Source organism: Pinus tabuliformis, chromosome 6 (genome assembly GCF_031772625.1).
Source record: "Pinus tabuliformis cultivar Carrire ecotype Pingquan chromosome 6, CPIR1, whole genome shotgun sequence".
In the NCBI taxonomy this organism is placed as follows: domain Eukaryota; kingdom Viridiplantae; phylum Streptophyta; class Pinopsida; order Pinales; family Pinaceae; genus Pinus; species Pinus tabuliformis.
In genome coordinates, this window is record NC_142292.1 from 1,471,266,286 (window position 1) to 1,471,280,622 (window position 14,337).

At 35.3% G+C, this 14,337-nt stretch overlaps 1 protein-coding gene across 1 annotated transcript; it reads left to right on the forward strand.

Annotated features, from left to right (window-relative positions):
• The first annotated feature begins 578 nt into the window (after positions 1–578).
• On the forward strand, positions 579–10,653 carry LOC149264195 (uncharacterized). The gene is given in 6 exon segments (XM_089397122.1): positions 579–625; positions 1,197–1,291; positions 2,024–3,298; positions 3,301–3,791; positions 3,793–4,839; positions 10,453–10,653. Coding segments are annotated over 6 exon segments (3,156 nt in total).
• Positions 10,654–14,337: the final 3,684 nt, after the last annotated feature.

A 14,337-nucleotide genomic window follows, 5' to 3' on the forward strand; every position in this document is an offset into this window, starting at 1 on the left:
TCTGGAATGTATGCAGGAGTAACCTCTGAATGAATCGGTTCTTGACCGTATATGTTTCATCTGTAAACTGTAAGTGTTTTTTTTTTCCTGCGTAGAATCGCTGATGGGTGTGAGTATAGTCAGTGGTTATACATTCGAAATTGGTGGTGTGTCGGAGAATAGCACTGGTTAAAAAAACCTGTGACCGATTTTGTTATAAGCTGAACAGAGTCGTTTTGGCAAAAAAAATCGATGTGTATGTGAAAGCCATCGCTTGTTTGCTGTGTTGATGGATATGGGGTTTGGTTCTTTGCTGGGATAAATGAGTATGTATAGCCATCGACCGATTGTTGGACTGATCGTTATGGAGGTTGACCATCAGTTTCCTCCATTCAAATGATTGTAGATGCAGTTGCCCAAGCGCTGGAATAAACCAATGCGTAGAGTACAGGTTTGAAACAGAGGATAGTGAGGTTTTAAAACCCAGTTTGGTTGTCAAATCGAAGGCGTTGAACAGTGAAAGCCTTAGCTACTCAGCGATTCTGTGGTGAGTGTGCGGAACTCTGTTTCGGTGCAGAGCCAGAGCAGGTCCAACGGTGATGACGAGAAGCCAAAGGTCTGTGTGTGGATATGATCAAGCAGAACGGTAAGTTTAAAGAATTCCGGAAGGAGATGTAACGCTTTGGAAGGTTTGAACCGTAAGTAGGTTAGTTGACATTTGGATTTTCAAGGTAGCGACATTCGTTGATATTAGTATACATGAAATCGATGTGTGTGGTATGACTTTGCCGGGTTGAGTTTTTGAAGCATGGGCACAGTTTTTTTATTGAATTTTGATTTTAAGTTCCAGCCATATGTGATTTAGTTGAATGATAATACAAAGGAGCTTCCGCATATGATGTTTTGTAAGATTGCTCGGACTTTGAAAGAATTACTCGGGCGATTATTCGAGAAGGGTTTTGTATATGCCTGAAAACGGAGAGATTCTGGGTTTTGCAGGGTAGACCTGCATCAAGTGGTATCAGAGCAGGAATAGCTCTATGTGGAGATTTAAGTTTTCAGTTAAATTAATTGCATGTGTTAAGATCAGATTTTGGAACTGATGAAGATTGCAGCGCAGATATGCAAGTGCAGTTGAGGAAGTGAAGCAAGATCAACAGGATCTTGAAGGTGAGTTGTCAGATGATATTTAACTCTGGTTTGAAAGTTGTTTGCAGAGTTCAGGTTGCAAGCAGATTGAAGAAAGTCTCAGCGGGAGGAAGCAGATCACAGCTGAAGCGCAGTGATGAAGGAGTCCAGCAAGGGATTCTAGGTGAATGTGGCAGAACCTAAAGATTCAACGGAGGTTGAATGAAAGGGAAAAGTGTGTTCTCGAAAGTTGCATATGAGTGAAGCCTGAAGGAGCAGTGGAGAAATGCTCAAAAGGTTCCAGTAGAGGACCAGGTGATTACCAAAAGACCAGATCCGGTGGGAAGGATTGGTGAGGTAAGTGGCAGCAGGAGAGTTTGTTGTTGTAGAGGCTTGGTGCAACTCAGGGGTGAGAAACTCATGACAAGAAAGATGACTACTGAAAGTCATAAAGGAGAGAGCAGAGGTTCAGAAAGAGGCCACAGCAGAAAGAGGGAGAAGGAAGATGCCAAGGCAAATGGCATATTGAAGCAGTTGACTAATGAAGAGTATGAGAAAGAGAAAGCTGAGATAGCAGTGCAACTTGGGTTATTGATGGAGTTGTTACAGGAGAATATGAAAGACCAGAGACATGGTTGGACCATGAGGAAAAGAGTGAAGTGGCAGAGGCTACAACAAAAAAAAGATCAACAGATAAACATGCAGTTAAGAGAAGAGCTGAGGAAGCTCGAGCAGATGATGAGTATACAATTGAGACATGAAAAACTCAGAGCAACTGAGTTGAAGGTGGAGGTTTCCATTGGAGAAACAGAAGAGGAGATCATTGATGATTTCTTGAACTATTGGGTAAATCCGGAATGACTGGATAATGTAAAACCTTGTATTTTTGTAGCTGACAATTGTGATGTGACTACAGGATTTACTGAGGAGGATGCACAATCTTGTGAAGCTGTCACAAGTCTGGGGAAGAATCTTTTAGGAGATAAATACTCGGAAGAAGGAAGCAGTGATGCGTTTGTACTTGAAGCTGTTGCAGTAGAGAGAGGAGCTCAAGAAGGAAGGATGAAGACAAAGATAATGGCAGATGCCGCAGGCAAATTTGTTCAGAGGAAAATGCTTGAAGAAGTAGGGGAAGCAGATGAAACAGATGAAGTTATCTGCAAGCCAGGGGAAGGAATATCTCTGGATGATGATGAGGAAGTGGTGAGATCGTATGGGGGTCTCAAAAGTTCAGAAGAGAACTTGCGTCAGCGTACTGAAATGTTGACACGAAGACTAGATTCAGAGAAACAGGTGACAGAAGATAAAACTGGTGGGAAAGACGCAAATAAAATAATTGATGCTCCACAACAGCTTGATGACTGTTTGATGCATATGCCCTTGGCTACGATGTTGCCGCTCGAAGGAAGTTCAGAGCAGGTGCAACTTTCCAAGAGCAGCCTGAGGGAGACAAAAGAGGAGAGAGAATTGAGGATCCGGAGTTTGTTTAATTTCTTTGATGCAATGAACAGTGGGCACCCTTACAATTCACAAATTGAGCTGGGTCTACAGGCATTGCGGATACCGGCCGAATATAAGTATGCCAAGGATCTACTTCAAGTTAGCAATTCTAATCAAGATGGCCGTGTCGAGTACCAGGAGTTTCGGCGGTATATGGATGACAAGGAACTTGAGCTTTACCACATTTTTCAGGCGATAGATGTGGAACACAATGGCTGCATTTTACCTGAAGAGCTATGGGAAGCACTCGTTAGAGCAGGCATTGAAATGAGTGATGAAGAACTTGCGCATTTCGTGGAGCACATAGATAAGGATAATAATGGAATCATAACATTTGAAGAGTGGTGGGATTTTCTCCTTTTATATCCACATGAGGCAACCATAGAAAACATATACAGGTATTGGGAAAGGGTTTGCCCCATAGATATTGGGGAGCAAGCAGTTATTCCTGAAGGTATTGACAGGCACACACATGCATCCAATTATCTTATTGCTGGAGGGGTTGCTGGTGCTTTGTCTCGAACCGCCACAGCTCCTCTTGACCGTTTGAAGGTGATATTGCAGGTGCAGACATCAGGAGCTCATGTTATTCCAGCTATTAGTAATATTTTTAGAGAAGGTGGTCTTAAAGGATTTTTTAGAGGGAATGGAATTAATGTTCTGAAAGTAGCTCCTGAATCTGCAATCAAATTTTTACTTATGAAATGATGAAAGATTTTGTTGTTCACATAACTGGAGAAGAAAAGGAAGAAGCGCTGACAATGACAAGAAGTCAGCAACAGGATCAAGGAGGGAATAAAACATTGGAATTTATAAAGAAGGTGACGGAATACTTCAAGGATCTGGAAAACATACGCAGAAGGTGTGCATTTCAAATGGTATTACAAGCAAAGGATTTACTAGAGGCGATTTCTCCGAATGGAAAGCAATTCACTGTTTGTGATGACATCCATGGTCAGTTTTATGACCTTCTTTACATCTTTGAGGAGGTTATAGAAACTGCAGATATTCTCATTAAAGAGGCAGAAGACATTGCTGCCAACGAAATGGAAAAGTGGCAACTAGAGAACGAAGCTTTGGAGCTGAAGAAATTGGAAACTGATATTGAATTGAAGATAATTGAAGATGCAGATGCAAAACTCAAAGAATCAATTAATGATTCTGTTAGGGAGGACATGGAAGAGGAAAAAAATCCTTTTTAATACTCGAGAAACATTGATGAAAGAGCTGCAACATCTGCTTGCCTTGGTTACAGCTGAGGAAGAAGCGATATCAGAAAGTGATATGCGAATTCAAAATGTTGGAAAAAGGATTTCTGATAGAGTATCCAAGTTTGAAGAAAATCTTATAGGAACAAAAGAAAAGTCTGAAGAACTACAGTGTGTACTAGACCAACTGCAGACTAACTCTGAAATTCTTTCCATAAATAAAATGGAAGTCTATCAGTTGATTACCTCTGTGGACCAAAAGAGGGTAAACCTCGTTCGGTTGGCTGAAAATGCTGGGGATGAGGCAAGCATACTTCAGGAGTTGGTGAAGTTGAGGAAATTGATAGTTTCATCCTTTTTGCAAACCAGAGAAAATAAGGTGAAACTGGCCGAGAAGGAGGAACAAATTTCACAAGAAGTCCAAGGGTTGAGACAGCAGGTTGCAGCTGCAAGGTCATCTCTTCAGGAGCTTTCATCTGCCAAAGCTAACCTCAATCAAGAGATCACTTCCATGAAACAAAAACTGTTGTTCATTGATAAAAGGGGTCCAGAACTAGAAGCCGAAAAGAAAGTGGCAGCTACAACAAGAAATTTCATGGAAGCTGGTCGGGTTGCTGTTGAGGCAAAGGCATTGAGCTTGGAGAATGATGATGTCAGCCATAAAATGGAGAGGGCTTTGTCAGATTTGCAGAAGCTGGAGGAAGAAATAAAAGGCAAAGTTACTGCGTTGCAGGAGGCTGAAAATCTCATTATTTCAAAGGAAAGAGATGCAGCAATGGCAAGATGTGAGAGACTTAGATTAGTTGCTGCCTCTGCCAGGGAGGAATGGTCTGCAACACTTGAGGTTGAAGATATCGAGGAAGCAGGAAATTTGCTTGCAGAGGTAGAAGCTGCAGATTCTAAAGCTGACAAGCTTCAAGAGGTTTGCAACTTTGATGGTGACCAGAGAAGGAAGATGAAGCAGGAAGCAACTGACATGCCGCCTAAATGGAGGAGCAGAGCATATGGACAACTCCAGGACAAAGTCTGGGATCCAGGAGGAATTTTTCTTCATTCCTTCTTGAAAGCACATGATCAGGAGATCATGAATGTTTTCAAGCGTGAGAGTCTGATGCAGGAGCATCTAGACTTGGGCCAGCAATGTGACGGGGTGGTCACATGTTGTGGCTAAATGCAAGACTTGAGGAATACTTGGTTGTAAATTTGTGTTAATTTCATTAAGGGTAGGTAATTAAAAGCGGTCTAGTTTAGCTTAATGTTGAGTTATAACTGAATAACTAATTCTTTCTTGTGTGGAAAGAAGTAGTTAGGTGGACTGAGGTAGAATTTAGGGAAAAAAAAGAATAGAACGGACAGGGGAGGAGACAGGGGTTTTTTTTTCCTGTAACCCTATGAGCAGTTGAAAGGGCCATGGATTTTGAGTATCTGGCCATGAACAAGAAGCTAATTGTAACTGTTGTTTTTTTGTCTCTGTAGGATTTGACTTTTGAGCCATATGCACATTATCGAATTCGATTTTGTATGAATTGTTTGGTTTTAATAACCTTTGTCTTGTGATTCTGCACATGGAGTTAGTTCTGAAATGTATGCCGGAGTAACCTCTGAATGAATCGGTTCTTGACCGTATATGTTTCATATGTAAACTGTAAGTGTTTTGTTTTTCCTACGTAGAATCGCCGATGGGTGTGAGTATAGTCAGTGGTTATACATTCGAAGTCGGTGGTGTGTCGGAGAATAGCACTGGTTAAAAAAAAACCTGTGACCGATTTTGTTATAAGCTAAACAGAGTCGTTTTGGAAAAAGAAATCGATGTGTATGTGAAAGCCATCGCTTGTTTGTTGTGTTGAAGGATATGGGGTTTGGTTCTTTGCTGGAATAAACGAGTGTGTATAGCCATCGACCGATTGTTGGACTGATCGTTATGGAGATTGACCATCAATTGCCTCCATTCAAACGATTGTAGATGCAGTTGCCCAAGCGCTGGAATAAACCAATGCGTAGAGTACAGGTCTGAAACAGAGGATAGTGAGGTTTTAAAACCCAGTTTGGTTGTCAAATCGAAGGCGTTGAACAGTGAAAGCCTTAGCTACTGAGCGATTCTGTGGTGAGTGTGCGGAACTCTGTTTCGGTGCAGAGCCAGAGCGCGTCCAACGGTGATGACGAGAAGCCAAAGGTCTGTGTGTGGATATGATCCAGCAGAACGGTAAGTTTAAAGAATTCCGGAAGGAGATGTAATGCTTTAGAAGGTTTGAACCGTGAGTAGGTTAGTTGACATTTGGATTGTCAAGGTAGCGGAATTCGTTGATATTAGTATACATGAAATCGATGTGTGTGGTATGACTTTGCCGGGTTGAGTTTTTGAAGCATGGGCATAGTTTTTTTATTGAATTTTGATTTTAAGTTCCAGCCATATGTGTTTAGTTGAATGATAATACAAAGGAGCTTCCGCATATGATGTTTTGTAAGATTGCTTGGACTTTGAAAGAATTACTCGGGCGATTATTCAAGAATGGTTTTGTATATGCCTGAAAACGGAGAGATTCTGGGTTTTGCAGGATAGACCTGCATCATCCTTACGATGCAAAGATAAAATTTAGTAAGTCAACTTAATTATTTCATTAAAAGAATTTATCTAAACTCATACCATGCATTCTAAGATTAATGTTTTCTTTATTACTTTAAAATCAAAATCAATAAAAAAAATGAAGATATCCAACCATAATTCGTAGAGTATAACTCGAAATAGAAGAAAACTACAACTCATTCATCAATTTTACCTTCATACAATAATTTTTTACCTACTTACTATAATTCTTTACCTACTTAATATTTCCATCCGCATGAAAACTATATTCATGTCCTTCTTATGAAGTTTTGAAATGTAAGTTTATTTTGTAGGCTAGCCATTATATTCAAATATTATTGTTTTCAAAATTGGTTTATGCGCTTGTTGGTGAAGATTTTTATTGAGGAATTATTGGACATGTTTTTTTAAAATAAATATTTTAATAAAAATATAAAAGAAATAGGTCTAAAAATAAACATGAACATGTTTAAATAGGTATGGATTTGGTGGTGAAGATGTGATCAAACATTTAATTTTTTAATAATATTTTAATAAAAATGTTTTTATTAATGGATGACATTGGTATATGAATTGTTTTTAATTTTTCTTTAACAATATTATAATAAATATTATTAACAATATTATAATAAATATTTTTTTATTAATCAATGATAATTGCACTTGCTTGAACACAATTTTAATTTATCCCACACCTTTTAGTAGATAACATTCTTTAATGAGATAGTGATAATAGTCGTCGTCTTTCTTTTAATTTAATTTAGAAGTAAGAAGTAATTTTTTCTTTTCCAGAGGAAAGATATTTTTTTGTTATCTTATTACATTTGTTTTAAAGTTTCGTATTCATAACTAATATTATTTCCCTTGCAATATATGATTAAGTTCTTTATGGTAATGAAATGTACATAAAAGTAATTTGAATTTTAATATTGTTAATTTATTAGATAGAGATCAAGTATTGGGTTAGTTTACCTCTTTTTATTATAATGTGCTTTTCCTATACTAATTTCATATATGGAATTAGAATGGGTCTTCACAATGAAACCAATGAGATTTTTTAATATTGAAGATTTTGGCATAATTAATGTGGAGAAATCAAAATATCTATATTTCATACATTTTACATAAGATGTATACAATATATTGTAAGTGAAATTTCTTTTTCCTTGAAAAGGTTAGCATTTTATTTAATGCCAAAAAATTAAAAATTTCAAAGAGTAGAATGTGTTTTGTATAATTAATAATATTGAAGTGAGAGAAAAAATTATATGGATGAATGGTAATATGAAGATCTTTGTTTGTGCTTGGATTTTAAGCATTCTTCTTCAAAACTAAATAGATGTCTAAGAAGATATTCTAAAAATTTTGAACTATTTTTTTATTTATATTTAAATTTCCCTATTATACTTAAGATTTTTTTGGTAGTTGCAACATTGAATTTGTTGATGGAAAATCATTTCATGTTTTTATAGGCTTATAAATCCTGTTATCCAATGTTTTTGAGAGAGGGTTGAGCGGAAACAAAACACGTCGTTTTAATGTTTTTGAAATATGAAGACAAAGATGGAGGAAAAAATACATAAAAATAGTTTTATTTTTTTTTTTCAACTTTTTTATATCAATTTATTTTTAAATATCTTTAAAATTTTAGTTTTCAATTTTCATAGTTTATTAATTTATTTGACATATATATATATATATATATATATATATATAATTATAATTTTGTTGATTAATTAAATACAAATAAATTATATGAGCCAAAAATAGGTATGATATGCATGCATTTAGAATTTAGCTTATGCAATTATATTTCAATTTTTAATATCAAATCTAAATTTCGTGCTTAGTAAATCATAATCTATAGTCCAGTATGATGTGTAAGGATGTCCGTCATCAATGTTGAAATTTTGCTAATGTTGATCAAAATAAAAATAAAAATAAAAATTCTAAAAAAAATAAAAATAAAAAATAACTATACAAATTTTTTAAATAATGTAGGTTCATAAAAAAAATTGGCTAGATCCTTAATTTAAGATGAATCTTTATACAATACAGTATGAGGGGATATGTGTAAGTTTTTTCGTCATTTAGTTGAGATGACACATGCTTCTTTAAAATAAAAATAAAAAATTATGCTTGCAAAAACAAATGAATATGTTTTAAAGTAATTAGAAAAATAATGTGAGGTATATTAAAAATAGTGAATATGCTGAAAGTAATTAGAAGTGAAAAAAATGTGTGAGTAAGATCTATGTTAACTAATTTATATTGATATCAATTTCATATATATCTATATATAGAGAGAAAAAATTGTCAAAATAAAATATTTTAATGTTGTATATAAAAAAATATTCAATGTGAGTTATCAATAAAACATTTTAATACGAATTAATATTGACATATAGTTAAAAATATATTAAAAATGTATTGGTATAAAACAAACCATTTTAATTTGCCTCATAAAGATGTTGATGCACATTTATGTAAAATATTTTAATGTCAATTATGTATATATTATATATCATTTTAAAAGGAGTTTTTATGTTTAAAAAATTTATTTGGTCCCATATATATTCTATATAGCATTCATAAATACAATTTAAACACTAACAAATTAGGCATTGTATTTTGCACTCTAAAGAATTTGCACATGAACAAATTTGATCCCTCTTGGCTCATGTTAAATCTATACTTAAGATGGATCTATGTTGGTATAAATCCAATCCGTAATAAATCATGTGAGTTGTACCCTAACAAAAGGTGTTGTCTAAGCTTACAATTTTACTTTGACTGAGAATTTCTTGCTAGAGTTTTTCTTTCAAAAAATTTCATTGTGAGTGTTTAAATGGTAAAGATAGATTCAACACAGTGAAGAATTTATGAGACAACCAAAATCTCAAAGTTTGATAATTGTAACCCTGGTTTAAAAAAAAATGCGAATTTTTATTATTTTCCACGTGATATTGTTACATATTTAAATTACTCTTTAACCGATAAAATAACATAATAATTATAATTTTTTAATATAAAATATAAACCTAAACTATATTGAATTAACTCTATTTAATTATTTTATATAATTAAATATATATTTTTAATAACTATTCTTATTCCAATTTAAAATATATTTTTAAATATATACACAACTTTTAAAGTTATTACTGTTTCAATCATCTTTTAATTAAAAAAACTCATCCAAACATATATTACTAAAAGAAACCAAAAACATTACTATTTAGTGGCATGCAAAATACCACTCAAGTTGCATTCACTCACTGTAATTTAAATAGAGCAATGCACAGAAGGGTGTAGTGGACAAGGGCAGTGGATTAAAGTGTAATCGAGTCAAAGTTTCTGTAAACTTAAGAGAAAAACAACAAAAATATTATAAACGAAATTTCCATATTAAATTAAATTCTAGTTTCTATTGCTATTGTTAATTGTTGAGTAAAGTTGTAAAAGTCATTCTACCTTTATTTAAAATTTATATATAGATTTATGTTCAACTATTTAAATAGATTAATAAGTTGTAACTACCACGCTACATATGTTTACAATTAAACTTTATATATATACTAAACCATTATGGGAATTGATCCTTCAATACTGAAGTTGCATGCATAATGCCATCTCTGGGATTACACTGAAATTTATTGCTTATATAGTTTTGGTAGCGAACCGATACAGATAATTCATTCTAATTGCCACCAGAAATCTAGTTTGTAAAACAGAAATGGGCAAGAAATAAATAGAAATTGATTACATTGACGATTCAACGAAGTGTCATGATTATTTTAATTAGCGTTTCGGAAATATTCAAGAGGCTGCAAAACACTCCTTTTTATGTGGTGTTAATGTGTAAGTGCAACACCAGGATACTTGTACAACAAACGTGATGATGCTAACTCTAACACAAAAATAATCTCCATAATAGAACTAAACGTACTCTAACAAATAAGTATAGTCTCCATAATAGAACTGGAAGCCATTCTGGAAGGCATTAGACATATCAAATTACGTCATCGATATCTTCAGTTTGTGCCGTGGCAGAGTTACTGTATAGACATCTTCACTGACTGGATCAAGGAGAACCAGCGATGGTTAGCCAAAGTTGGTTTGCACAAGATGAAGGTGCACTCGGGAAGCATGGGCAACCAAGTGGCCGACCAGTATGCCAAACTTAGAGGCACGAAAAACCCCAAGCTACACCTCGCTCCTCAGACTCCGGCTCCTGTCAATTCCCTCCACTGAAGATACTATAAAATTCCCGCACTGCAGATACTGTAAAATCCCCGTCATTTTTTTGATAAGCGTCAAATGTTCTTAAAAAAAGCTGCTGAACTGTCGACGCATGGGAATCCCGGGCAACTACGTGGACAATCGACCTCAAATGATAGGAGAACGAGTAAGATCACCTGAAATTCATAATTTAAACATAACCTTATCCTTCCAACCATGTAAAAGATATCTAATGAATATAGAATGTAAAAGATCACCTTAGTCTTCCAACCCTGAATCCAATAGGATATGATATAATATAAAGAAAACAAAAAGGAACGTTTAATTGGTATTTTATACTTACATGTTGTGTAAATGTCATCATGTATCTGCTTGTAAGTGTTCACTATTCTGCCTTCTGCTGGCTATCATTTCATGTTCAGCCTTCAAAAACCCAAAACGGAGCACTAGTTTACAAAGTGAGTATTGAAATTAAACGAACTTCAAAAAAAGTAGTTCTCACGTTCAATTGTTGTAAGACGAGCTGGGAGTCACTGAGGAAGTGAATGATATTGCCAGCCGTAAACTCTCATGCCGCAGCATATCTAAGACGACGCTTAATTTTTCATGGGTTTTAAGTTTAACACTATCGCTAACCATAAGTATATCAAGGAAATGTCCCGGCCCGATGGTTTATAATCTGATCCTTCCCTCGATCTCTCTTCTACTACCATCTGCACAGCAGAAAAGATTCTTTGTCTCGCCTTATCAAAGAAAAACAAAAAATCCAATTAAAAAAAATAAAAAATTTAAAAAACCCTGGCCTAGATCGTGGTATTAATGTGAATCCAAATCACAGAACCATATTGTATATTGTAAATTTGTAATCATCCAAATCATGTAAAATTACCTTATTGCTTTTGCAATCATCATAATCATTGTAATCATCCACATCATGTAATAAAGGTGTGCCTGCGATATTTATTACCACTGACACAAGTCCTCTCATGGACGTGTCAAGCTGAGAACCTCTGTCACCAACAAACACATATTTATAGTTAATTCTTGGTCACACTCTTTTTGTGAAATAACAAGCTTCTCTATGAGGAATGGTTCTCTTGGACACACATTACTTGTGAGGTTCTATTTTTTATTCTCTTGTACACACATTACTTGTGAGGTTCTACTTTTGTATCTATAATGAGTCCTAAGCCTTGGGGTCCTATTTTTTATTCTCTTGTACAAACATTACTTGTGGGATTCTACTCATTGTAAAGATTATCATTGCTCAGATCGTCGTATTAATGTGAATCTAAATCACAGAACCATATTGTATATTGTAATCATCCAAATCATGTAAAATTACCTTACTGCTTTTGCAATCATCATAATCATTGTAATCACCCACATCATGTAATAAAGGTGTGCCTGCGATATTTATTGCTACTGACACAAGTCCTCTCATGAAAGTGTCAAGCTGAGAACCTCTGTCACCGACAAACACATATTTATAGTTAATTCTTGGTCACACTCTTTTTGTGAAATAACAAGCTTCTCTCTCAGGAATGGTTCTCTTGGACACACATTACTTGTGGGGTTTATTTTTTATTGTCGTGTACACACATTACTTGTGGGGTTCTACTTTTGTATCTATAATAAGTCCTAAGCCTGGAAGGTATGGAAGGTACGGCTAAGTGTTGAATGCGTTGCTTTAATTGAAGCTTGTCGGAATTTATTCAGTGTGTCGTTAGGAGCTGTCTTTGTATTTAACTGAACTGTTTTGGTCGTAATTTGGTGAAGAAAAAAAGCCTCCAAACCCACCGGTAACAGCAACAATGTAGAAATGGTTTGCGTGTCTGACACCCATAAGTGAGTTCATGTGCAGGTGGTGGGACCCACCACATCGAGCCACTGCTACACAGGCTGGGGCCTGCGGACAACCCCGTTAAGCCATTAATTAATGGGATTAAGGTTAATTAATTTGACACAACAATTTTGCCTCGTTATCTTCTATGGTTTTTAACTTAACTGCAAGGGGCACTAACGGGTCCCGAGAAGGGGTTAAATTTGACGTAGTTTACATGTTTTCTGGTTTTTCTAAACGTGAAATACTTGTTATTTCATAATATGAACGACTGCCTCATAATTTTAAAAACATTGATAATGACGGGCATGTTAAAAAATGACCGGTTTTAATTTCATATATATATATATATGGTTTATGTAAAGTTTTAACTTTTAAAAAATTAAAATTGAAGTTCAAGAGTATCTCGACTTAACTCATTTCAATTAATTGGTATCCTGGGTTGGTCAAGTTCTTTCTCTCTGCCGTTGGATAGATTTCAAGTATTTATGAAAATTATGGATTATACAGTTTTTTTAACATTTTTTCCCTTCTCATATCGATCTATTACAGATTTCGTCCCATTTCTTCTGTGATCACTGATAATATCAAATCCTATGCGGTGGTCGTGGAGGATTTGGCAAGAGTATGCCCATCTGTGTTGGAGTCTCACTAGTCAGCCAAAGTTGTCAATGTTCTCTTTTTAGCTGGAAAGCCTATTCCTTTCAGGTAGCACATTCATTAGAAAATGATTGGCAGAAAACATGCATGTGCAAGGCCCTGCAAGTGGAAAAGTTGGGCAAATTTTCATTGTTTTGCCTCTCGGCCCTCTACCCATTACACTTGGCCACAATTGCAGAGACATGAGGAAGTTGTGAGCCCAGGGTAAATAAGCAGCGGATCAGTGTGATAAGCAAGTATTATTAAAGGCGCAGTAGGGAATTTACATAGTCAACTGCTATGTTTTCGTTAAACTGTGTGGATGCATGTGACGATATCCCATGAGTTATGAAGGTCTTACAGAAAGTGCCCAAGAGGTTTTTATGGACATTTGTTGGTTTTTCAGCGGTTGTGAGTGGGAAACTGTAGCTTCTATTGTGGGAGAAGTACAACTCCATTCCCTGGAGGCTAGCTGACATTCATCTCATGACTAAGGACACTGATAAAGTAAGAGTGTGCTATATGGCCGCAATGATCAGTCGCAAGGTTTGTAAAGTCTTCCGAATGAAAACCACATAAGACCTGTCTGCATTTCTTGAACAAGAACCGGTATGCCCTACCTTTCACTATTTTGGAATTAAGTTTCAACAATTATATTGATATATTCTTTTGAAAATATAGGTGTCTCTAATTTTGAAACTGAATTTAGACATATTTGTGGTTCTTCAACAAGAACGTGTATACCCTTCCTTTCACTATTTCAGAATCAAGTTTCAACAATTATATTGATAAACTATTTTGAATCGTATAATTTGCGTTGTACTTATTATATGTGCAAAATGGTGTATAAGCATAACTTAGACAATTCAACTTCATTATCCATCTTGAGGCTTTACTGTAATTTTTCTGTTGAAATCTCGTTCATGGTTGGGCCCTACTAAGCAAGAACCTGCTAAAGTGGCGGTGAACTTCATAGATAAGAACATAATGACAATGGTTGGGCCCTACTAAGCAAGCAACTGCTAAAGTGGTGGTGAACTTCATAGATAAGAACATAATGACAAGGTTTGGGGCTTTGGTGAGCACTATTAACCAATTGTTGTAATCATCTCTTTCCTACTGGTCATAAAGAAAGGAACAGCCAAATTACTCACAACTTGTATTTTATCTTCAATGAATCAACCACATCGGTCAAATCAACCACACGGTCAGAC